We start from the raw sequence: 27,586 nt of genomic DNA on the forward strand, positions 1-27,586 counted from the left end.
TTAGATGATGGTGTGGTACGGCAGGGGCTGGTATCCGAGCAGCTGCAGGGTACGGTTGACCCTGGACGCAGCCACGGCCATCAGCTTCTTCTCGTCTTTGGTGAAGGGGTCGAAGTCCTTGTTGCCCTGCCGCTTAAAGGAGCCGGTCAGGTGAGTGGACACGCACGCCAGCCGACCCTCGTCCACTGGGGCTCTGGGGATACGAGGTAAGAGATTCGTAAAAACAAGATCTGCCTGACATACATGCAGGTCTGAGATTAAAGTTCACAGAACCTTTACTTCGTGCATAAGGCATGTGCTAAGATTATCTTAATGACATTATTATTGTGTGTATTTTTAATGTGTAATCATAAGAAGTGCATATACAACTCTAATTATATATATATATATATATATATATATATATATATATATATATATATATATATATATATATATATATATGCTGTATATCATCATCATCATCAGCCGTTGAGGTCCACTGCAAGACTGGCCTATCCCTACCGAAGCAGGGACGATACAGCCAATGTATCTCTACCCAGTGGCTTAGGATGTCTGGTAGAGACTGTATGTAGGGTGAGAAGTGCTTGTGAGTGTGATTGTAGTGTTGTAGTGGCTTTGGATGTGTGTAGTCTGTGAACCAAGTGTAATCGGCCCGCCTTAAGCCGACTGGGTGCAAGCATACTATATGCAACACTGGTTCAACCACAACACCCCTTGTGTCCGCCAAAGTAGCATGTGGCTTGGTGAACGCTTCCCAAAGTTTTTACAACTCTATCGGGAGGCGAACCCGCGCTCACCAGCGTGCGAAACGCACACTCTACCGCTGTACCACAGAGGCTCCATACTGCGTATATATATATATATATATATATATATATATATATATATATATATATATATATATATATATATGTATGTATGTATACAGTATATAGTGAAAAGAGTACATTAAAATTTATAAATAATAATGGGTACAGCCCAAATTTTGAACATAATTAAACTATTAATCCTCACTTACAAGCAACTTTCATTAAAATGTCATCAGGAGAAGTCTGGTAACAGACAAACACAACTGAAGACAGAAAGATTAACCAGATCTCCGCACACGGAAAGGTGGATGGAACCATACAAAATAGAACACCACCATTCTCATATTGTGACAGTGCTGATTAATGAAGACGTTGAGTTTCTTCTTCCTAACTGAGTTAAATTATGCACAACACTGTCACGTAAACAACCAGACTGTATAATAATAAGCACTGAACCCGAGGAAGGCTAGGAGTGTCCTGAGAGTGGGAAGAGGGTTTGCCAGGAGATGCTCGTAGTGAAGGACGAAGACAGGCGCCTCTGACCACAGCAGACGGTCCAGGGCCAGAGTCTCCCACTTACTCACACAGTCCGCCGCGAATTTATGGAAGTCTGGAAGGGAACATGAGATCATTTAGCAAACTGAGGAAGGTAGGAGTGCAGTGTGATTCCCACTCTAACATACTGAAGTGAAGCCGGGACCCTATTGGAAGTGTGACAGCAGAGGAGATGAGTTATGTGAGAAGAGCATGTGGAATTATGTAAAGAAGCCGACAAATCACTGACAAAATAAAGGAGCATTGTGGTGTTGATGTGGATGTGACTGAGAGAAATACTTCATGTAGAGGGGATGAAGGATGTGAGACTGACTAGAAGAGTTTTAGTCAGATCGAGGGGGAGAGGACGAGGGGAAGACTAAGGATGATACAGGGATGGAGTGAAGAGGTATATGAACGAAGGTGTGGGTTGAGAAAGGCCAGACAAATGGCAGAGGAGAGGGGTGAGTGATTTGTTTGTGGTCCCCTTACGAGATTACGGAGTCTGGCAATAGACAGAAGGGAGAAGAGTTACACAGACTACACAGACGTTTTTCCACTTACCCACACAACCCACTGCAGGCTTAAGAAAGGTCACAAGGGAACCAGGGATCATTCTGTATTCAGTAAGCAAAGGAACATAGCTACTGACGAATGAAATAATCGATACGCATCCCAGCAGTCGGATCCATAGACCAGTGATTATAGCTTTCCACTGTTTCCTACATAGTCACCATCTCTCTCTCTCTCCCTCTCTCTCTCTCTTTCCCTTGTCTGTTCCACCACAGAGTACATGAGGTGTTCACTGACCCCTGTGTGGCTGGAGAGGGACGCCTTCATGTGGTGGCACCCATATAACTAGGTGGCTCTACTGCCTGGTTATACAAACGTCCTCCAGCTCCTTCCCTAACCCATTAAAGGAGGATGGTGGAATACAGAAGAAGGACAAATTCAGCCTGCAGTCCACTGGGTTCACTTCCACATGAGCCTGAGGTTGCTACTGCTACTATTACGACGACCACTACTACTGCTATTACCACCACTACTGCTACCACCATCACCACCACCACCAGCCGCCAACTTTAAGCGAATGATCCGTATATGCCTGTTTATTCCTATGACTGGAATGAGTTTTTCTGGAAGCTAAATAAAATCGTGGCAGCTTCGAACACTTTTGGTGCCCTAGCTTTCTCTTGAGCATGGCAAAATTATCAGACGTTAAACGAAATAAAATACAGTGTAGATAATTGGTTCACGGCTAAAGGTTCACACAATACACCCGCTTCCAGTCTCGGAAGCACTTTTACTTTTGGAACTGGAGGAGTCAGATATAGCCTTCATTAACCTTGTCACTACCAGAGAGCTTGCCTAAACAGAATGAGAGCTTCTGGGGACAAATAGAAGAAATTAAGAAAACTCGTTACTGAATTTTTTGTGGCCCCTTGTTCATGTGATGCGTGAACGCGGCTGGTGTTGCCCTTCTCCTTCAGCTCAACATCCTCCATTCAAAGGATTGGAAGGGAGATACGGAAGGTTCGCACAGACACGCATTGGAGCCAACCAGTTATGTCGGTGCCACCATGTGAATGCATCCCTCTCCAGCATCATTGAAGACGTTAAATTCAATGTGTCATGGCACCTCACAAAGAACGAGTCTTACATTTGGCAAACTGGTTGACTCTCGCTTGTAAAGAACCAGCTTAGATACTCAAGATCTTAGGTTTTCCTTTTTAGAAAAAGGGGCTGGGATAGACTGGTAAACGTAGGTTCCGTTAGGAAGGGTAGGTTAGGGTAAAGTAGAGATGACGGCTTAGATTAGGTTAGGATAGATTCGACAGTGTAAGCTGAGGCTGACAAAGCAGGTTAAGATTAGTGCAGGGAAGGTTAAGTCAACATAGGTTAGACAGGGGAGATTAAGGTAAGGCAAGTTAAGGCAGGGTTTATAGGGTTGATTAAGGTATGGTGTGTTTGACAGGGCACGTCACGGTAGGGTAGTTTAAGGTTAGGGCAGTACAGGTTATGTAGGGTAGGTCACGGTAGGCACGGTTAAGGTTGGGGCAGGTTAACTAGGGTAGGATGAAGGAGAACCGCCTGCACACTCACCCTTAGTCTTGAATAATTTTTCAGGAATCTGCTTGGTCTGTGACACCCCCGACTCTTTGTACTTCCAGTGAGATATGATGGCTCTGGGCAGCAAGGGAGAGAGAAATGATTTAGCAAACCTTTCTATGTGCTATACTCTCTTCACTCTAACCTAGCCTAGAAGTGACACCTCCCTGTAATGAATTCTGAGCTATAAGATTAACATAAGATTATGGCGCTAATCACGGGGAAGTGTGAAACCTTTCATCATTAATTCTGAGCAATAGTAAGAGATAAACACATGAATATAGCGCTAGCCAAGAAAAAGTGCTATGTATATGATGTAGACCCGCAGTGTCTTCTTCTGCCATCAAGTTACGGGAGATAAGCTGTAAACGGACGAAAATCTCCGTCAATTTATGGTAAAAGAACCATAGTGTAACCGGTGTGGCATGTTCGAATTGGCGTAGGAGAATTCGTAATACCTCTTCCTTAGCGATTAATTCTGCCTGTTACGTTTTTTATATCCTCTTGTACGTTACTGATGCAAAGTACGCTGATACTAAAAATGCATTTAAAAAAAAAAAAAAAAAAAAAAAAGGTTACAATACTCACAATAAATCGCTGAGGTAAAGTAGTGTTGTACCGATACGATATGCCGAACCAATATATTGCCGATATTTGCATTTTCCCGATACCGAACCGATACCGATATTTACTGCCGATATCGGAATGTTGGATATAGAAAGAAGAAACATTAAAATGACTTACTGAAGATTTCGTTCATTGTTTTGCCCAATTCTCTGTGAATGAATGTTGTTTACCTTAACACTGTTTGCAGCTTACTAAAGTCTTACTGAAAACCATAAAAGGTTTATAATAACTAATGGGTGAAAGGGGAAGTTGAAAAGAAAAGAAAGAAAAAAAACTGAAGGCCGAAATCAGCAAGTTGAGTGAGGTATCCTGTGTAGTGTTTAAGTGTGATGGCCATGTGGGATTATGTACACTATGTAAATAGTGTACACACATCCACACCCATTAGTTATTATATTTTTTGTTTAGTCGTAATGTTTAAGTAACTCTTCTCACTGTAGTCTAAAAAAAAAAAAAGTGATTTACTGCATATAATAGGAAAGAAGGCAGTAAATGCGGGTATTAAGAGGACAGTAACTAAAACCTGGAGACGAACATCTGGCAATATTGTGTGTAAGCTACTAGTTAAGAGTTCGTGTGCATAAATGATGCGCAGATTTGGGTGTAACTTCGGAACGAATATTTACCTGGACAGGAGACACAGTGACCATACAGCGCTGCTTACTTCAACCACAGATCCTTCAGTGCTAAGAAAATAACATATACTTAAGACTCTCAAAATCAAGAAAAGCATGACATTTTTGTGTGTGTAATGTGGGCCAGTACAGTACACTATACTACACACTCATATGTACGTGGATGGCATACATTGGACTTGGTTATTCATGCTTTACCGAATGGAATGTGGTTTTAATCATGATATTATATAAGGAAGAATCTTTGACTGTTGTGTTACATCCAATCTCAGGTGTACTTTATCAACTATGCATTAACTCTTTGCAGGTGTGGCCTGAGTTGGTTAATGATCAAGATGTAAAGTATCATTTAAGTAAAAATGTTGTTTCATTTTATGGCTAATGGCCGACCGGCCACGATTTTATGTATGGTACTTTCAAGTACAGTATAAATGCTGTTTAATTTTTTAATGACCTGAAGCTCATTATACGTTTCATATATTGTTAATTACCAAGACTTCGCTTAGATTTAGAAGCTAAAACACTGTGTTTAAAATTTGTCTAATGACAGTGTTGTGTACTTTCAGGGAAGCACAAAAGTTACTGTATGTGCTTTGTTTCCTATTGGCCAGTGTCAAAGACCTTACCTGCGAGTGGTAATGTGTCTTAACCCTCTCGCGCACCGTAAGTTTTCAAAAAGTTTCAATTCAATGCACAGAACCAAAACCTCGCTCAGGCTGGCTCCACTCGCGCGGCAAGGGAAAAATTTCTATGGCCCAATTTACCCTTGGAAAGTGCTTATATTGTTATAAATCGCTTCCCTTCATCTTCGCTGATGTTTATACTATCAGATAAGAAAAAAAAAACGTAAAACAGATGAATAAATGTACAGAAATGAAGCCTGAATAAACCTCATTTATGTGAAAACTAGCTTCTCGTAACTTTCCAACATCACCGTGAAAAATTTTCCCGTGATGCGCAGTTGCAAAGGACATGTCTATATGCAGAACTTCACGATCTTTCATCTGTGAAAGTTTCAAGTTGATACGTCCAATAGTTTTCGAGTAAATCGAAAAAAAAAAAAAACTACAAAAATCGCCTAAAAAGGTCTTTGTTTATTATTTCGTATGTTGTTAGTGACACTGTAACCCAGCAACTGGGGGCACAAGCCAGTGCAACTCAGTACCGGTCCCAAGCCCGGATAAATGGGGAGGGTTGCGTCAAGGAAGGGTATCCGGCGTAAAAACCCTAGCCAACTCAATATACGGAGCACAAAAGGAAACTTCATACCGGATCGGTCGTGGCCCGGGTCAACAACGACCGCCACTGGTGCTGTTGTCCAACAGGAGGATGGTGGAAAGTATGCGACTGTTGGACAAAGGACGGAGAGGAGGAGAAGAGGAGGAAGACAGTCCCAGACGAAGCGGGAGAGAAGGGAGAGTAGAAGAGTTTAGATAAGTGTGGGATCTTTGAATGTGGGCACGATGACGGGTAAAGGGAGAGAGCTGGCCGATATGATGGACAGGAGACCGATATGATGGAGAGGAGAAAGTTGGATATACTGTGTGTGCAGGAGACAAAATGGCAGGGAAGTAAAGCGAGGATGATTGGAGGAGGGTTCAAGTTGTTTTATCATGGCGTGGATGGGAGGAGAAATGGTGTAGGGGTGGTAGTGAAGGAAAAGTATATAGATAGTGTATTGGAGGTGAAGAGAGTGTCGGATAGAGTAATGAGTTTGAGGATGGAAACTGAGGGGGTCCTGATTAATGTCATCAGTGCATACGCCCCGCAAATGGGGTGTGACTTCGAGGAAAAGGAAGAGTTTTGGAGAGAAGTAGAGGGAGTGATTCAGAGCATACCCAGGGAAGAAAGAGTGGTTATGGGAGCGGATTTGAATGGGCATGTTGGAGAAGGAAATAAGTGTTGATGAGGAGGTGATAGGCAGGTACGGTGTCGGGGAAAGGAACCCTGAGAGTCAGATGGTTGTTGATTTTTCAAAACGGATGGAGATGGCCGTAGTAAACACTTATTTCAAGAAGAAGGAGGAGCACAGGATTACGTATAAGAGTGGGGGAAAGAGGTCGCAGATAGATTATAACATATGCAGGAGATGCAATTTGAAAGAATTCAGTGATTGTAAGGTAGTGCCAGGGGAGAGTGTAGTAAAACAGCATAGAGTGTTGGTTGGAAAGATGAGTCTGAAAGTGAAGACAAGGAGGAAAGTGAAAGATGAACCAAGGATTAGGTGGTGGAAGCTGAAGGAGCAAGACTTCAGTAGTAAATTTAGGGATGAGGTGAGCCAGACTTTCGGAGGCAGGGAAGACGAGGACGGATGGGCAGTTATCTCGGAAGTGGTGAGGGAGAAAGCCAAGAAGGAACTTGGGGTGACATCGGGAGAGAAGACAAGGAGACTTGGTGGTGGAATGAGGAAGTACAGGATAGGATAAATAGGAAGAAGCAGGCAAACAAGAATATGGATAGACACAGAGACGAAGAAAGCATTCGGAAATATAAGGAGACGAGGAACATAGCCAAGAAAGAGGTTGCTAAGGCAAAAGAAAATGCATACCAGAAGCTGTACGAGAAGTTGAATAATAGAGAAGGGGAAAAAGACCTGTACCGATTAGCCAGGCAGAGAGACAGAGCTGGGCGGGATGTGCAGCATGTTAAAATGATAAAGGATGCAGATGGCAATGTACTGACAAATGAGGAGAGTGTACTAAGAAGGTGGAAGGAGTATTTTGAAGAGTTGATGAATATAGAAAATATGAGTGAGGGATGGTTGGAAGAGTTGGAGGTAGTGAGTCAGGAGATAAGCAGAAAGGAAGTGAGGAATGCCATGAAGAGGATGAAGGATGGCAAGGCAGTGGGCCCAGATGGTATACCAGTGGAAGCATGGAGGAGCTTAGGAGAGACGGCTGTGATGTGGTTTACCAGATTGTTTAACAAAATCCTGGAGGGTGAGAGGATGCCGGAGGAGTGGAGAAAAAGTATTCTAGTTCCGATTTTCAAGAACAAGAGTGATGTGCAATGCTGCAGCAACTACAGAGGTATAAAGCTGATCAGCCATGCAATGAAGATATGGGAAAGAGTGGTGGAAGCTAGGCTGAGAAGAGAAGTGAGGATCTGCGAGGACCAATTTGGTTTCATGCCAGGGAGAAGTACTATAGACGCCATATTTGCTTTGAGAATGGTGATGGAGAAGTACAGAGAAGGCCAGAAGGAGTTGCATTGTGTGTTTATAGAATTGGAGAAGGCTTATGATAGGGTACCGAGAGAGGACCTGTGGTACTGTATGAGAAAGTCAGGAGTGGCAGAGAAGTACGTGAGGGCGGTGAAGGACATGTACGACGATAGTGTAACAGCTGTGGGATGTGCGGTAGGAATGACTGAGGGTTTCAAGGTGGAGGTGGGATTGCATCAAGGATCGACTTTGAGTCCCTTCTTGTTTCCAATGGTGGTGGACAGATTGACAGATGAGATTAGACAGAAGCCTCCATGGACAATGATGTTTGCGGACATTGTGGTATGCAGTGAGAGCCGGGAGGAAGCTGAGGCAGAGCTTGAGAGATGGAGATATGCACTGGAGAGAAGGGGAATGAAAGTAAGCAGAAGCAAGACTCAGTACATGTGTGTAAATGAGAGAGATGACAGGGGAACCGTGAGGCTGCAAGGTGTAGAGGTGGCAAAGGTAGATGAATTCAAATACCTGGGGTCAACTGTACAACGTAACGGAGAGTGTGGTAGAGAGGTAAAAAAGAGAGTGCAGGCGGGATGGAGTGGGTGGAGAAAGGTGACAGGAGTGATATGTGACAGAAGAGTCTCCGCAGAAATGAAAGGGAAAGTTTATAAGACTGTCGTAAGGCCAGCCATGTTGTACGGAATGGAGACAGTACCACTGACAAAAAGACAAGAGGCACAGTTGGAGGTAGCAGAACTGAAGATGTTGCGTTTTTCACTAGGAGTGATGAGGTTGGACAAAATTAGAAATGAACATATTAGAGGGACAGCACACGTAAGTCAGTTTGGGGACAAAGCTAGAGAGGCGAGACTGAGATGGTTTGGACATGTGTGGAGGAGGGATGAGGAGTATTTCAGGAGGAGGATGCTGGAAATGGAGTTACCAGGCAGGAGAAAGAGAGGATGGCCAAAGAGAAGGTTTATGGATGTAGTGAAGGAGGACATGCGAGTAGTAGGTGTAAGAGAAGAAGATGCAGAAGACAGAGTAAGATGCAGACGGGTGATCCGCTGTGGCGACCCCTAAGGGGATAGCCGAAAGGAGATGTTGTTAGTGACACTGTAACAAACATATATGTAAATTCTATCCAGTTTTGTAGCTCAAAGGTTAAGGAAGCCCATGATATAATTCACAGTGTTATAACCCTTATTGTCATGGAGAAAATGAATTTTTAAAGTTATGATGGGTTGCCCACGGTGACAGCACCTACCTAAGTCTACTAATACCAAGTTGGTTCACTTTCCGTCAATGCGCAAGGAGGCGTGGTTTGTGTGACGTCAGCTGGCTTAAGTAACAGAAAATGTATAAAAGGGCAGACTCAAATAAACATTTATGATATTGGAAAATGAAGAAGGAGAAGAAGTGCGGACTCGTTTAACCCTATAATATAGCAGTAGGTTCCCTCACACCCCTACACCTTCCCTCACACATTTCAGTCCCTTTCCTCACTTCTCCGGACTGAAAATGTGTCATGGTCTGATAAGTGGAGCAAGTATACACTCACCGTCATGGTCAGGAGTCAACTGAACACTGGGGATTTATATCAGAGCCAGTCGACGTCACTCCGATGCTCTGCCTCTTGCGCGAGCTTGGAGCTGTTTTAGAAGGAAGTGATCCGACTTGGCACCTACAATCCGGCCCGTAGGCTGAGTATGTTCGTCTTTCGTAACTATTCCCCAATTATTTTCACACGCAGGTTACTTTGCTTTACAAATGGATGCATAAGAAATCATCAGCTGGGTCAAGTTTTCTTCACATTTTTATGTGATCTATACGTTACAAGTATATAAACTGAGAGAATAGCAATGAAATGAACCACATTTTCCGTATGGGAAATATATAGTAAACACACATTTTATACCTTACAATACAATAGTATAAAAACTAGATAAATAAGCTGGTTACTCACGTTCTCTAGCAGTGTTGTAGTGTTTCTTGAGAGGAGATGGAGTTGCAGAGAGGAGGACAGGTACAATCATAGCCTCTGTGTGTGTGTGTGTGTGTGTGTGTGTGTGTAGTGACGGCAGTGATGTCATTTGTCATAGGAGTGATGGCAGTGGTGTCAGTTGTCATAGGAGTGATGGCAGTGGTGTCAGTTGTCATAGGGGTGATGGCAATGGTGTCATTTGTCATAGGAGTGATGGCAATGGTGTCATTTGTCATAGGAGTGATGGCAATGGTGTCAGTTGTCACAGGAGTAATGGCAATGGTGTCAGCTGTCATGTACTCTTTCTCTGATAAGCCCTTGCGAGACATTGTAGGTTTAGTGTACAACAAGAGGGGAACGATAAAAATCGGATAGGAATTTTCAAATCTGGCTTTCTCTGAAAATATGTGAGAAACACTTATACATCTTCTTCACAAGCACACTGCACTATATATAACACAATATCACTAAACACACGTAAGGTATGAACGTTTTCGTTTTCGTTTTTAAAGGCTCCAACATGCTTGCATGTGTCGGCCTTGATCACCTAATGGCGGCTCTCCAAGCTGCACGATCCATTGCAGCCTCCCTGTTCAGTCCCTTAACCCTAAGGTCACACTTAATGACCTCGTCCCATGTCTTTCTCGGTCTACCCCTCATAACCCCATCCCCAATATTAACACGTCTCACCTTCCTCACCCAATTATCATCCCCCATCCTCTCCACATGTCCAAACCACCTCAATCTACCTCTCCTCATCACAACACCAATACACTCCAGTCCCATCCTACCTCTCAACTCTTCCATTGTAAACCCAGCCCCTCCAGGCCTTGGACACAGGGACGCACTGCACATCCACCTAATCATTGTCATTTCTGTACGTCTGAGCCTGCGAATATCTTCCTCCCTCACTGCCCAGGTCTCACTGCCATACAGCATTACATTCCTAACACATGCTGCATACAAAGACCTCTTAGTACGTAGGGAGAGCCCTCTCAATGTCAGGAGAGGCAAGAGCTCCCTGAACTTCTTCCAACCACTTCTCACCCTAGCCACAGAGCTAGCTCCAGCCCCACCTCCAGCACACAACATGTCTCCCAAATAACAAAACTCTTCCACACACTCAAGAGATTCACCTGCAAGTTCAATCCTTTCACGTCTGACAATCTCCACCCGCTCACCCCGGCACGCCGTACACATAAAATCAGCATTATCTCGCAGTCGAGGCAAACTGTGTCGATATTAAAACTGTGCAAGACACCAAAGAATGAATGACAGATAGACATAAACTGATGGATATGGGCAGATAAAAACTGACTGACAGACATGAATAGACAGATCGAATGATAAATATTGACAGATAGGTAAAAATAAATAGATCAAATCAACAGACAGATACAAATATAGTTCCTCACCTGGATGGATTACGAAGGAGAAGGACGGCGGGCAGATGTGGAATAATGAGTGAGATCCGCTGCTTGAGGTCGGAGATATCGGACTTGGGGAAGGAGTGCCCATGTGTCTTCTGCACCAGTGTTAGTCCGCTGTCGGGGTCCACCATCTCGCCCAGGTGCCCTTGTCAAATTAGAAGACTTTTTAGCACTTCTTCGTTACTATACTAGTTTATTCTACTTGGCCTAAAATTGTAATCTCTTCATCGTGAAAGTTGAGCTGCAGCAACAGTTTAAGACTAGAAAACTATGTTATACCCTATTGGATTGACCTGTGCACCTGAGATGTATGGGGCGAGTAGGGTGTATTTGATTCGCGGCTGCTGGTTGGCCGCTGATGATGGCACTGAAGTAAATGAAGGCAAGATTTACTTATAGTGCAACATGCGGATGTAGGTGTACACCGTGGGTGAATGCAAAGTCCATATATAACATGTTGGGACGCGCACTGGAGGGTTAGGGGGGGATACAGTCGTGACGTAACTTGGTGCTAACACAGAAAATGGATCCAACTACAGTAAAATACCATGGCAGCATACAATTATTAATTTTTTATTTCTATTTCTTTATCACACTATATCTAGTAATTTTATGGGCAGATAATATTCCTAATATGCTGGTGAATGCTTAATAAAAGGCTGATGTTCATGAGATGCTGAAGAGTTGACAAGAGAGCTGACAAGTTTATGTACTGCAGGGCTAATGAAGAGTTGGTTTAAGGTAGGTAAGGGGTTAATGAAGGGTTTTCTTCCTAACTGTGACACGGGTTATACAGTTCAGTAAATATAAGGAAAATGTAGGAATTAAAGAAATTTTTTTAACATCCACTCATTTATTACAGAACTGGATATTATCAACTGCATCATCAGATTTATATAGTGTGTGTGTGTGTGTGTGTGTGTGTGTGTGTGTGTGTGTGTGTGTGTGTGTGTGTGTGTGTGTGTGTGTTATACATTCTCTACACATACATAGTTGTTAATACCTTATCGTACATCCCTCGCTCCATATCTTCCTATTGTATAATATACTGGTACCGTATGGCATAAATTATGGACAGACAGGTACAGAATGACGGACGTATGATTAGGAAGCAGCGGACAGTTATGTCTCAGCGAAAAGAGGGCAATGAATGACTTGTTTTCATTACTGTCCAATTCTACATCTATCATTCCAAATTCGTCTACTCTATATTGCACAATACATAATACCCCTCTGCGTATGTATGCCTTCAACCTACTGTACATCTGCAATGCTTTCATCATTACCGAGGAATCGAATTAAGACTCCCTAACTGTGCAACCGTCAATCTGTATCATTCTATCCTACAATATAAGCCATAAAGGTATATATGTTTTTTAATGCAAGGAAGAAGGAATCAAAAGCCAGAAGCCCTTAAGACTGTTCCCTCATTGAAAGAATAAAATATATATGTGTGCATGCCTCCCACCTGCTTTTGCAATGGATTTAGCATTATAGATGGATCCTGTGAAGACCCCAGTGGCGGCCTCCAGCAGGTAGCGGGTCCAGGTGTTGCCGGAGCAGGGGTACGAGACCAGGCGTACACGAGGTAGATTATGCCCGAAACTGGAAAGTAAACAGATAGACAGGTAGACAGATAGGTGGATAGACAGATAGATAACAGACATAATGATGTAGATAGAGCAACACAGGTAGCGTGACAGACTGATGACTAGACAGATGGATAAATCTTTGATCTTACAATATTTTTCACCTAACCATACTTGACCTATAATGACGATCATTCTTAAACTAACCTAACCATTCTTGGCCTGACCTGACCATACTTGACCATTCTTGACTCGACATAACAACCTACCTCACCTTACCATCTTTGGTTCAACCTGCACTCACAGTTGTTGACCTATCTTGGCTTCCTCTTTCTTGACCTAACCAAAAATGACCATTTTTTCTTTACAGTCATTCTTCACCCGACATGACCTAAGCATCCCCTATCTAATCTGACCTTTCTTGACTAAAACATACCAAATTTTAAGCTGACTGAACCAAACCTACCCTGCCCCGCCCTGTCCTGACCTGGTGGTGTAGTTGCGGCAGTCACTTTCTGGTGGGTCGTTCTTCCACAGAGACCAATATGCTTTGCGTAGGTTCAGGGGTAAGTGACCTGAGTCTGGAGGATTAAGAAAGAACACAACAGATGAATGTAAATGACACAAGACGAAGAGACAGGAAAAACAGAAGCGAGATAGTGACGATATTTTTTGATATCGCTTATGATGGAGCTCTGTATCACGTTTTCTGGTGTGTGTGTGTGTGTGTGTGTGTGTGTGTGTGTGTGTGTGTGTGTGTGTGTGTGTGTGTGTGTGTGTGTGTGTCAACTAGGAGAGAGGAGGGTGTCAGGAACACAGAGAGTAAAAATCAAGGCCCGTATTCTCGTCGGTAAAGGAAGCTCCCTAATACCTCTTCCTGAGAGATTTATTTTGCTTATTACACCCTCCCGCCCTTTTCTGTGTTCCCTAAATCAATCTTGTATCACCATACTCTGCAAGAATAATGTACAAAGTAATATTACCCAGCCGTATCCAAAAATAAACTAGTAAGGAGGAGGTGTTGCGGTAAGGAAGAAGTGTTGAGGAGATTCAACTGACGGGACTACCAGCCCAGGCCTTAGCTATCCCTTGTGATAAATAGCAACCACAGCCCAGTACATTTATAGCATTGGTAATGGACCTGCAATACACCTCTGGGGCACTGTATGATTGAAAAGCCTCCCCTTTTGGGGATCCAAGGTGATGCGAAAAATACAGAACTTTTAATATCAAGGTGAAAAAAAAAAAATCATATAGATATATGTCACTAATTTGAGGACTAAATAAATACAAGTATTCTAGTATAATTATCCCACCTTAATAGTTCTCGTTCGTATCAATACATTTCTTGAAAAAAAAAAAAAAAAAAAGTACTTTCACCGGTGAAACATTTTCAGCACAACATGATGCACAAATTATGAGGACCACTGATAAGAAACTGTCAGTTCTTTAAAATTACTATACAAAAGGACACTTTTTCGTTGGATTTTTGTCTTCTGAACCAAAATAACAGAAGCAAGAATTTCTGAAGACAATGAAGGCTATATTATCAAATTTGGAGCGACTTTGAAAGGTATGTGTGCATGTATGTAGACTTGCATGCTAGTAAAAAACATAAAAATGCATAAGCTTCAAAATTACACTAAAATATTTAATACTTCACGATAAATATTCAATTAAATTTCATTTAGGTACCATTAAGCTGCAGTGCTAATAATTTTGCTCCGAGAAAATGTTCGGCAGTTAAAGAGTAATTGAATCCCTAACACCTTTCTTGAAAAGCAAAAATGCAGGATAAATGATGATAAATAACTTTACTAATATACAGTAATTCGGTGCTTCAGTGTTTGTTTTCATGGCTGTGGTTCAGTGCCGTAGTTAATGCCTATCTAACTAAATTTTTCTGTAGGGAAATATTTGTAAAAAATAATGCGTGTTAACCTGCAAGCAATGCTGAAAGCCTTGCCAGAAATGTTTGCATCTTTTTTTTTTTTCTTTCTTTTCTTTTTTTAAATACTGTAATGCTAGCAATTACATGTGCATTTTTAGGGACTGTTTCACGAACAAATGCTGGCACACTGGTACCAAAGCCATTTTTAAAGGAATGAAGTTGAGCAGAGGAGTGCAGCCTTGAGGAATATTTTCCATGGCCCAATACTTATCTAAACCTAATGACCTCAGCTCACCCTAACCAGCTGGGAACTCACCTAGACTCTGGTTGATAGTCCCGTGTAGAATCCTTTTCAGGGTTTCCACATCTGCAGCAGAACAAATAGGCCAATTAGTAACAGATGCACATCACAAACAGGTCTACAATACCTAAAAGAATGTCACTCCATTAAGTCCTGCAGTTTGAAATACTAAATAGCAGTAATTAAATATGAACTAGTGCAACAGGCAAAGTATATTTGATATTTGAGAACCCTGACTACACTCACTGAAATCAGGAATTAATCAATAATGAAGCAGAATTAAAACATATCGGTACCACTGCGACATATCAGATAAGAAACTGCCTAAAACTTAAACGGGAGACGAGAATAGAGGTGATGTTCTATGGACAAGAAATAAGACGGAAGTCTACAAATGTCTCAAAAGTTAACACCTCCAACCGGAATATGTCATTTGTATTTTATTCTTAATTATACCAGTTAATTTTACTTAGTCACAGAAGTCTGAATGTTACTAATGTCACTGTTAACCCTCTCATGGTGGAAATAACTCTAGTATTCTAATGCTTCTCAGACCAGATGGTCTTATTCAGGTGACAGTGTTTCACGGGAGTCTGAGTGTTGGTGGTGTCAGAACTGACTCTCTCATGCTCAGGAAAACTCTACCATTCTATTTCAGCAAACGCCACATGATACTAAATAGACTGCATAACACACAAGAAAATGTAAGATATAACTTAGAAATTATATCACTAACGATGAGGCACTTCGAAGACCCCTATGCCAGTGGTAATAATAATCATCACTTGTACACCTGGTGTTTATCTTCTCCCGTTGTTGCCAGCCAGTCCTCTCACCTGTCTCATTTTTGGTGTCTGGGACTTGAGTGGACATTTGGACAGTGTCGATCCTGGAAAGAGACACATTTATTTAGGTTACTGACAAAATGAATACAGTTTTAAAACCAGTTAATTTGGTGACCTGTTTTTTAGTTTACCTTGCTACCTTCTGATGATTTTGTTAACTTGGCAGAAACTTTGTAGTAATTGGGGCAGAGAAAGTCAGTAGCAAGTCATTCAGACCCTGATTTCCTGCCCCTAACTCAGCAAAACCTGTCTGAATGCAGCAAGAATAGAATGAAAAAAAAAAATGCTACCGAATGAAAGGGATTTGTATACACGAATGTAACTGCTAAATCAGCCTATATAGAAAAACGTGTTCATAAGTCAGCTGTCTTAAACCGGGCACATATGCCAACAAAAACTGCTTTTTTTTTTACTAATAGATTTTAAGTATGGTTGCTGTGAGTAATCTCAGTCCACTTTTTAAGACATCTTTGAGTGTTTGTCAAATTTTTTCTTCAGCCATCTTGTTTATATACAGGAGCCACTATTACTACTACTACTACCAGTAAAACGCCTTTATCAGTGAGGTACGAGCGAGACCGAATGTTGCCTTACACCCCGAGGATCTTTTTTTTTTTTTTTTTTTTTTTTTTTTTTTTTTACGTGTCCGACTCTGGGCAAAGGCTCAGGGCCTATTTCTCGGGGCAGTGATCCATCCCAAGGCCCAGTAGTCCTCCTACACCTCCACATGTCACCACTTCGGCGCTTACACCCACCGTCCATATTGAATACATGCTAGGGCTGTCTCATACAGGACTGGTGTATTGGTATTAGCGGGGGTATTTTTACATGTCGGCGGGTCATCTGGTATATCAGGAAAGTCTGCTATTTTAGGAAACTCAAATCCTTACACTGTTCCCTGCCCCGCCGGGAATCGATCCTGGGTTCATTAGGACCGCAGGCCGCCTCTCTACCGATTCAGCCACCGCCTCCTAGAGTATATTGATGGCTAATTAAGTACCAAGTTTCATGTCTTTAAGACAATCTATCTGGCCTGTGGCCCTCTTCAATGATTTTCGACATTCTGCACTTGGTGCGTGTTACGTGCCACGTGCACTGCCTGTGTGTGATGAAACCTGTCAAAAACAAATCTTAAAGAACTGGGCTATCATATGGTGCACGCCTCGCAGTGATCGGCCCTGTGGATCCTGAGATATAAGCTTCTCCAAAGCGCTACAGTCAGGCCGGGTCCGGCTGTTCATATGTGAGAAAACGCCACTACTTGAGACACTCGCGAGGGCTTCGCCCTCGCTCATAACTACATCAGCACTACTACTACTATTATACTACTACTACTGTAATGGCACCACGTTAAACTGGCCGGTCTGGGTTTGGCTGGTCACATTTACACTGTTGTCATACTTCCAACTGACCTCCCGTACAGCCAAGGCTGTTTTTAAATGACCTTGGTACAGCCCACCATTTACACCCACCATGTGTGTGTGTGTGTGTGTGTGTGTGTGTGTGTGTGTGTGTGTGTGTGTGTGTGTGTCCCTGCTTTCTCTCTCTCTTTCTAGTTCACTGTGTGTGTGTGTGTGTGTGTGTGTGTGTGTGTGTGTGTGTGTGTGTGTGTGTGTGTGTGTGTGTGTCCCTGCTTTCTCTCTCTCTTTCTCGTTCAGTGTGTGTGTGTGTGTGTGTGTGTGTGTGTGTGTGTGTCCCTGCTTTCTCTTTCTCTTTCACTGTGTGTGTGTGTGTGTGTGTGTGTGTGTGTGTGTGTCCCTGCTTTCTCTTTCTCTCTCTCTTTCTCTTTCACTGTGTGTGTGTGTGTGTTTGTGTGTGTGTGTGTGTGTGTGTGTGTGTGTGTGTGTGTGTCCCTGCTTTCTTTCTTTCTCTTTTACTGTGTGTGTGTGTGTGTGTGTGTGTGTGTGTGTGTGTGTGTTTCCCTGCTTTCTCTCTCTCTTTCTCTCTAACTGTGTGTGTGTGTGTGTGTGTGTGTGTTTCCCTCCTTTCTCTCTCTCTCTTTCTCTCTCACTGTGTATGTGTGTGTGTGTGTGTGTGTGTGTGTGTGTGTGTGTGTGTGTGTGTGTGTGTGTGTGTGTGTGTGTGTTTCCCTGCTTTCTCTCTCTCTGTGTGTGTGTGTGTGTGTGTGTGTGTGTGTGTGTGTGTGTGTGTGTGTGTGTGTGTGTGTCCCTGCTTTCTTTCTTTCTCTTTTACTGTGTGTGTATATGTGTGTGTGTGTGTGTGTGTGTGTGTGTGTGTGTGTGTGTGTGTGTGTGTTTCCCTACTTTCTCTCTCTCTTTCTCTCTAACTGTGTGTGTGTGTGTGTGTGTGTGTGTGTGTGTGTGTGTTTCCCTCCTTTATCTCTCTCTCTTTCTCTCTCACTGTGTATGTGTGTGTGTGTGTGTGTGTGTGTGTGTGTGTGTGTTTCCCTGCTTTCTCTCTTTCTGTGTGTGTGTGTGTGTGTGTGTGTGTGTGTGTGTGTGTGTGTGTGTGTGTGTGTGTGTGTGTGTGTGTGCGCGCGTACCCTGATCTACACCGGCAACACCGTACAAGCAACTCTGCCAAGTTTTATACAAAGTTTTGTGTAATTACTAACAAAAAGGGAATCTTTCATAAAAACCTTATAGCTTTTTTGTACAAGTAAAACTATACTGGGCTGTACCAAGGCCATCTAAAAATATTTTTGGATGGCCTTGGCTGTACGGGAGGTCAGTTGTAAGTATGACAACAGTGTAAAGGTGACCTGTTACACCTAGACCGGCCAGTTTAACGTGGTACCACTAAACCACCACCACCACCACCACCACCACCACCACTACTACTACTTTCATCATCATACTTATCACTAGAAAAAGAAAATCTTCTAAAATGATTGTTAAGAAGTAGGAATGGCAAAAGTGCGCAGATAAGAGATGAAGAAAAGCACAGAAACAAGAGGAGGATGAGAGGAGATTTAGAGATCTATACTATTACTCCATTCCACGCTTTATCCACAAACTTGTAACTGGTGGAATGTAGTAATGGGTATAGCTCTCCAAATCCCCTCCCATCCTGAATGTTCTCTTGTTTCTGCGCTTTTTAAATCCCTTACCTGTGCACTTTTGCCATTCCTACTTCCTAACGATTATTTTCGAAAAAATATTTTGTTTTCTAGTTTATGATCTTTTTGTGGAAGTATAATTATGCATAAACAAGTCTGAGATTTGGATTGTTACATGCATAGCATACTGAATGCCTAAAACGAGGGTGCATTCCCACGAAAAGAAGTGTTTTCGTACTTTCTTTAACTGCAGGTCAGCTGCATCTAACCAATACTGTGCAAAATGGCGTACTGAAGGGTGACTGCGATGCGGTTTTCAGGCCGCAACTCTCGAATTGTTAGTCTCAATGCTTTTCTAAACATGAAAAGAAACATCTGCACTTGACAAGCAGCATTTTGGTGTATATTAAGCTCACATACACCTTTTTGTTTTAGAATTATGACTGATGAAGAAGAAAGAATAAAATCGATATTTTTGCCGTTCGATTTTGTGACTTCCTGAAGGTTAGCAAAACTTTGCGAGTAGGTTTGCACTTGAATAGTGAAGGTCTTCTAGTTCATAAGCTTAGAACTAGGCTGTGCGACCATTTTCGCGCAAATGCTCCTACACCCTATACCCTAGCGTGGGACGCCAGTTTGAACCTATGCCATTCCTCCTTAAGGAGTGCTACTGCACTCTGTAATTATTGCACTGGGATTCATACTCACATGTAATGCTGAGTGAAGACGAAGTATAAGCCAACCCCGAAGATGAGAGTCACTGGAATCAGCCTCTTAGTCGACGTGGAGAGCATTGTTGGGGTGATGGCCTGTGGGGAGAAGGGGCAAGATGAAAAGGAAGGAGACGGAGGTAAGGGTACAAAGAAAATTGACCAGATCAGTAGCGAAAGAAGACCGAGAGAGGCACAACACTGCAGCACATAGAAAGGCTGAAGGAAGTCAGTTAGAGAGAAGAGTTGATGGGAAAAAAGCAAAAAATGTGTAATTCCACCCTCTTGTAAGTGCTGTAGCCTATGTGGTGAGCCCCCACACACGAAATATCACTTCCATATGTAGGTGAATAAAGCTCCTGTACAAAGTCAGCAACTGAGTGAGGTTAGAAGAATTCATGGAGTCGGTTCAGCACAAATAACCTCTGTGAAACTGGTTTTGCTATAGAAGTATTGTACTCTTTCCAAGACACATCTCAAGAAAAGGAGACACTGAAATTATCAAGAGATTTTGAAATATTGAACTGTGTGCTGAAGAAGGTAAGATAATAGTCATGTAATTGTACTGAATCGAGGGGAACTGGAATTTTGAGCCATTAACAGTAATTAGAAGACAGGTGTGTTAGACCCTCATCCAGTGATTGGTGCAGTGGCTGCAGTGATGGATGTCGTGAGATACGCGAGAAAATGTGAAAGATGAAGTCATCAGCATATGAGTGGATAGGGCCAAATATACGTTTCAGAATGTTACTGATGAATATGAGGAAAAGAGTATGTGAAAGACAGATCCGTATGGAACACCATTAGTAACATATTTGGAAAACATGCAGTAGCTGTCTACAACTGCAACTACACAAAGACTAGGGATGAAACTTCAATTTAAGGTACAGAAAAATTGACAGAACTATATGAGGCCATAGAAGGGCACATCAGAAGTTAAAAAGGTGTGGCAGACCTTGCTGGAAGCATTCAAGATGTCTCGCACAATAATGAAAGTCTTCACCAAGTTCTTGAGAAAAAAAAAAAAAAAATGACCATGAGACAGAGAAAAACAAGATCACCAGTGAGGTTTTCCTAATGTAATCCATACCGGTGGTCAGCAAGAAGTTTGTAAAGGAAAGATTTCTGAATATCTTCCTGCTGAGGGCAGTGTCAAAGACTCTAGGAATGCAAGATATTAAAACAGTTGGGTGACAAAGGGTTGTGAGCAGTGTCCCTTCCTCAGTACAGGCTGAATGAGAATATGCTTCCAGCAGGAAGGAAAGGTACATGTTGGGATACAAAGGTGAAAAGACTTGTTTTCGCCGGGTGTCAGTACAGAAGCAGAGTTCTCGCGAACAGGAGTGTATGCCTACTTGGTGTTGAGGCTAGTGTACGCCTACTTGGTATTGAGGCTAGTGAGGGATGAAATTATATCTTTTGAAGTAAGTAGTATTGATGACAGACATAAGAAAGTCAGAGGACAAGAAGGGATGGAGGGGTACGGTAACTCCGGGAATGTCTGAAGTTGCCTTAGAGGACAATGTGTGAAAAATGAGATCTATCTTATCAACCCTTATCAGCAGATAAGATACAAAGGGCGCAGCTACAGTCCACCACCGGGGTGCTGCCTTGAGCTATAGGAGTAGCTCCACCCCGATCCTGTCAGGGGTCAGCTCGCCTGAAAGATAGTCTCTTTTTCCTGCTGTGGTGGCGGCGGGTGAGTTCCGGGTCATAGGGGCGCGTGACCCGGGCGGACTTATGTCCGCATCAGTAACAGCCGTACTGATGAATCTGGGTAACTGAAAGTTTCAGTATGAGCCTTATTTTTTTTTTTTACTATCACTTATGAACACCTGTAATTGTTAGGTATGATCAGCCTACATCCCACATTACACAGTGCACTCAGCAACGACAGTGAACGGTCAACCACAGTCTATCATCACAAGCTCCAAAAACTGTGATATAAACTTGGGAACATGTCCTCACTTTTGCTCTCTCGGTATGCAATGGACCTTTTCATCTACAAGACCTCTTTCTGCTACGTTCGTGCTTAAAGGACGATCGATTTTACAGCGTAAAGGAGACATAAGATAATGAGGAGGTTAATGACAGGTAGCCTATATAAAATCGGAACCGTTCAGAAAGTCTTCCCACACCCAAACATAATCGTCTGGTGGGAGACTATCAAAATGAATGTCCAAAAGTAATAGAAGAGGGAGTTTCAGGCTACTCCAGTTAATACCATTAGTGTGGCTTGGTGTGATGTAGGAGATTTATTTTGTGTGCTTTGATGTGGGAGGGTTATTTTGTGTGGTGTGATGTGGGAGGATAATTTTGTGTGGAGTGGTGTGATGTGGGAGGGTCATTTTGTGTGGTGTGGCGTTATGACTATCTATCGATCTATATATCCAGGCTGCTTCCCCCAAAGAAAGGGAGGTAGCCGAGACAGGACGACACACTCCCAATTTACTCATCCACACACTCTCATTCATATGCATCTTGGCTCCAAAGGGAGAAGTGACAGATCTTCACCGCACCACACCGCAAGAGGGTCAACTGCGCAATGCAATCAGTGACATCCGCAACAGGGCCTGACAGAAGAGCTGGTTTACCCCTGCCACATCATAACAGACCCATCCCCTTACCTGCACCTGACCTGATCAGCGATCAGACCAAATGTAGGAGAATATCCCCTCAGGGCTGCATCATCATTTATTCATTCACAATTTCTCTCCAATCATTCCTACCACGCGCAGCCACTTTTCCTTGCTCAACAGACATCCCTCTCGCATCAAACACTCTCTTCATACTGTTCATCCATCCTATTCATGGTCTTCCTCTCAACCTTAAACATCTCACATTCGATCCAGTATCTTTTTCACCAATCGCTCATCATCCATTCTCTCCATATGCCCAAACCATCACAACACTCTCTGCTCAACTCAGTCAGCCATCTCCTGCACAACTTCAATTCTCCTTCACACTTCATAATTTCTCACTCGATCCATGTCCATCACTCCACATATACTCCTCAGACACCTCATCTCCATTACATTCAAAGTTTTCCCCTCTGCTACACCCATATTCCACGTTTCAGCCCCATATAACGCAGTCGGTACCACAACACCCTCACACAGCCTTCTCTTTACATCCATTCTAAGCGAACGACATCTATACACTTTTTTCATTCCTCCCAGCACCTTTCCTACTTCATTCATTCTAACCGTCACTTCTGCATCTATTCTTCCATACACAGCAACATGTGATCCTAAATACCTAAAACACTCCACCTCCTCAAGCAACTCACCATTCAAAACTATATTCATCCTCCTGCCGTCTACCAACCTCATACACTTCGTCACTTTACTCTTATTCTCATATACTCTCAATTTCTTCCTTTCACACACCCTTCCAAACTCCTCAACCAACTGTCTCAGTCTCTTTTCTGAATCAGCCACCAGTGCAGTATCATCCACAAACAGCAGCTGATTCAGAATCCACTATCTACCATCAGCATTCACCAGACTCAAACCTCCACCTAACACTCTTCCATTCACCTCCTATACAACACCATTCATGTAAATATTAAACAATGAAGGCGATATCACCCATCCCTGTCACAGCCCCACTCTCACGGGAAACCAATAACTTACAGTATTTCCCACTCTTACACACACTCTTCTATTTACATAAAAACTTTTCACCCCTTTTAGCAACCTACCATCAAGGTCTTACAATCTTAAAACAGTCCACAAAGCCTCCCAATCAATTCTATCATACACTTTTTCTCTAAATCCATGAACGCCAAAAACACATCCTCACCTTTCGCTAAATATTTTTCACACACCTGTCTCATAGCAAACACTTGATCCACACATCCCCATCTTCATATAGCCACACTGCTCATCACCAATCACTCCCTCTGTACCCTCTCTAACTCTCTCAATTAACACTCTACCATACACCTTACCTACAACACTCAACTGACTTATACCCCTAAAGCTAGTATATTCATACTTATAACCCTTACCTTTATACGAAGGATCCACACAAGCACTTGTCCAGTCAGCTGGCACCATACCTCTTACAAAACACACATTCAACAATCTTACTAACCAGTCAACAATAGTCACTCCACCACCCTTCAGGCATTCCACAGCACACCCATACATACCTGCAGCTTTCCCTGTTTTCATCTCCTTTACTGCCTTCTGCACTTCCTCCATCGTGATCAAAGAATCATTCAACTCTCCCAACACATTTATTCCTTGCACCCTTCCATCTGCCACAATCTCAGCCTCCCTTTCCTCCTCTACATTTAGCAATCTTTCAAAGTACTCCGCCCATCTCTTCCTTGCTGCATCCATCTCAGTTAACATCCTTCCATCCTCTGCATTTACTCGCTCTTCCTTCCCAGACTCTCCCCTTTACACCCTTTTCGCCTCCTTCCAAAACATTTTCTTATTCTGTTGAAAATTCTCAGTCAGCCACCTATCCCACCTCTCATCTGCTGCCACTTTAGCATCACGCGCAGCCCTTCTCGCCTTATTCCTCTTTTCCTTATACCTCTCATATGACACCCTATCCTTCCTTTGCAGCCACACTTCATATGCACGTCTCTTCTCAGCCACAGCCATACTTACTTCCTCGCACCACCATTCACTTCCCTTTCTTACACCACCACCCACTCGTCTCACACCACACACCTCTTCCGCATTCCACACCACAGCACTCTTAAACAACTGCCTTTCCTCTTCCACACTGCCATTCTCCTGATCTTTCACTGCATTCCACTCATCTTTCATTTTCTCCTGACACTCTTATCATTTTCTCTCTTTTATCCAGCTCACTCACCTCCCTGCCACGCCTAACTCTCGTAGCTCTCGTCCATCTCTTACCAAGGCTCAACTTTTCCTCCACCTGGTAGTGGTCACCCTTCCCTCTCAAACTCTCACATCCAACAATCTTCGTATGTGGGAGGATTATTTTGTGTGGTGTGGTGTGGTGTGGTGTGGGAGGGTTATTTTGACTGGTCTGGTGTGATGGAGGAGGGTTATTTTGTCTGGTGTGGTGTGATATGGGAGGGTTATTTTGACTGATGTGGTCTGATGTGGGAGGGTTATTTTGCGTGGTGTGGTGTGATGTGGGAGGGTTATTTTGTGTGGTGCGGTGTGGTGTGGCTTTGCTTAAGTCGCTGAAGAAAAGAAAAGCACCTTGTGTCCGAAAATCATTAATGAAGGACAGATCGACCTGGCTGCTCCTAAAAGTGCCTTGTCTCTAAAAAGGTGTCACGGTAAAGAAGGGGTAAACCTCGCCAATCCAGTAATATTTTTTTCTTTATTTATTCCCACCCCCTTCAGAAAAGATTGAGAAAGACTATGCTGACTGAAGATGTTAAATAGCTATAGCCTTCATTAACATGTTGAATGCAAGGATGTTCTGTTTTAGCTGAATATAACCCTTTGAAGGTCGGAAAAATACAGTAGAAAAAAATCGGATTGAAGAGATATTTATAGCATGGCCTTAACCCTATCAGGATGGTGACGTGATTGAATCGATGTATTCTTGATGTCTCCAGGCGAGTGTATTCTCATGTCAGTCGGGTTATGTATTCCATTGCGCAACAGAAGGCCTGTAGAAAATTCTAAACCAAAATGGTGGAACTTCGATACTGTCTTGAAGCAAAGAATTTTGCATATAAAAATTATAATACTGTACCACAAAGAGTCAAAGTGATAAAAACAAATATAATGCTCTTTGATGTAAAGGCAAAAAATTAATTAAATGCAGTAAGAACAGCCTTGAGGAACATATTACCAGTATCAGTAACTCAAATCCCAAGAATTTTTCAGTTACATAAGAAACAAAGAGGTAGTAACTCCAACAATCGGCCCCTTAATCACAAATAACAGAGAGCACACCAATGATGAAACTAAATTGGCGGAATTCTTAGTACTTTTTCGCATTGGTATTTACAGTAGAAAATATACATACGATTCCTGCAGCTTCCCAAGTTCCTATAGAAAAGGGCAACATAATCAATGATATTACAGTTAGTGATCGCAATGTACAACTTGCAATTAGCAAATTGAAAGAGAATAAAACACCAGGACCAGACAAAATATCTCCATGCATATTAAAAGGACTACAGAATGAAATTTCAAAGCCTTTAACTGAACTTTTTAACTTACCACTAAAGAGCAGCAAGGTGCCACACGAATGGAAGCTTGCAAAAGTACAATATTCAAAAAAGCCATCACAGCACAACCAGGAAACTACCACCAAATTAGTTAAATATCAGTCGTTTGCAAATATCTTGAAACTATTATCAGAGACAAGTTTGTGAAACAACTCAGAAACAAATAATCTTATCAGGGATTCACAACATGGTTTTTGGAATAATCGCTTTTGCCTTACGATTCTGCTGGACTTATTTCAACGATATATTGAACATGCATGATGAGACCAAATCTGCTGATGTTGTCTATCTCAATTTTCAAAAGGCTTTTGACAAAATTTCACACACAAGACTCGTTCTGAAGCTAAAGGCACATGGGTTCAGTGGCAGTATGCTAGGATGGGTCAGAGACTGGCTCACCAGGCAAAGGCAAAGTGTAGTAATAAATGGAAAAGAGTCACACTAGATGAAAGTTATAAATGGGTGCTGCAGGGTTCAGTGTTAGGTCCTTTTTTATTTTAATATATATATATATATATATATATATATATATATATATATATATATATATATATATACTGATGAAGGATTATGTTGTAAGATTTCAAAATTTGCTGATGACACTACATAGGTACCGTAAGGCCCCCCGCATACGAGCCACTTTTCAGTGGACGGTGGCTGCCACTTTTTCATGGCGCCACCAAAATGTGGAGAGCGATGCTATGACACCCAGCACACGGGCCACCTTTTTGTGGCAACCACAGGCAGTTCCATCATGGATGTCGAGGGGGTGGCATGTGTCATTGCTTTGCTCAAAAAAAAAAAAAAAAAAAAAAAAAAAAAAACGTAAAAGGACGTACTGGGTGCACCCGATAATCAGGCATAGGCTCATCAGGATTCAGTTTTATACCCTATATGAAGACTTAAGAGCATACCCAGAGAAGTTTACAAACTACTATAGAATGACCTGTGCTTCTTTTGATGACCTGCTGACTGCAGTTGGGCCTTCAGTTTCACGTCTGAACACAAACATGAGGAAGTGTGTACCAACGGAAAAAAGACTTGCAGTTACCTTGAGGTATGAATAGAAAGTCTCATACACGTTGCGGAAGAATGTTAATGAGAAAACTTGAGCAAATTAACTGCATTTCATAAAATAACTGAGACATTGTATTTTTGCATGTTTTAGGATGTTACACTAAAATAAACTGTATAACACAAAAGTACGTTCCACAGATATTTAAGAAAATTACATAATGTTTTGCTTTTCTGAAAATGATGAAACCTATTGGCAAATATATTGATACTAACTAAACATGCAACACTGATTTATCAAAGGTGTCACTGCTAGCAAAAATCCACCAACATGCTACCAATAAATAAAATATATATATGAATCAGTCAGACTGATTAACTTCGCTTGGAATACCTGACATTGTGTCTGGCACTGGGGAGGACACTTCAATAACGTTACCTGGTACAAAATGTAGACTTTCGCGAACTTCAAGCTCTGGACGACTTTGTTGTGTGGTGTAATTTCTATTATGGAAATGATCTTGTGTATGCATGCAACCTTGGGAAGGAAGATGGCCTTGGTTAGGGAGAGGACCTGAGGCAGACATACGACCATGCGTAGGGAATGGACCGTCAACAAAGACAGTCTATCCGCCAGTGCCACCGCAAAGTGGTCTGTGTGAGGGCTGCCATTTGAATTAACGGCATGCATCAGCGGTCACCAGTGGCGAGCCACCATGGCGTGGCGGGTAAAACAGAGCAGATA

At 42.4% G+C, this 27,586-nt stretch overlaps 1 protein-coding gene across 1 annotated transcript; it reads right to left on the reverse strand.

Annotated features, from left to right (window-relative positions):
• On the reverse strand, positions 1 to 27,532 carry LOC145415686 (sialate:O-sulfotransferase 1-like). The gene is made up of 10 exons (XM_080284904.1): positions 27,281 to 27,532; positions 25,623 to 25,645; positions 15,909 to 15,961; positions 15,088 to 15,138; positions 13,347 to 13,461; positions 12,760 to 12,896; positions 11,277 to 11,436; positions 3,450 to 3,532; positions 1,269 to 1,422; positions 1 to 193 (listed from the first exon to the last, which is right to left on the reverse strand). The coding sequence occupies exons 1-10, from the start codon at positions 27,530 to 27,532 to the stop codon at positions 1 to 3; spliced, it is 1,221 nt and encodes a 406-aa protein (XP_080141030.1).
• Between the last annotated feature and the right edge of the window lie 54 nt (positions 27,533 to 27,586).

The sequence above is a fragment of the Coenobita brevimanus genome, chromosome 13 (assembly GCF_032717465.1).
Source record: "Coenobita brevimanus isolate Jiangsu-jjx chromosome 13, ASM3271746v2, whole genome shotgun sequence".
Lineage (NCBI taxonomy): Eukaryota > Metazoa > Arthropoda > Malacostraca > Decapoda > Coenobitidae > Coenobita > Coenobita brevimanus.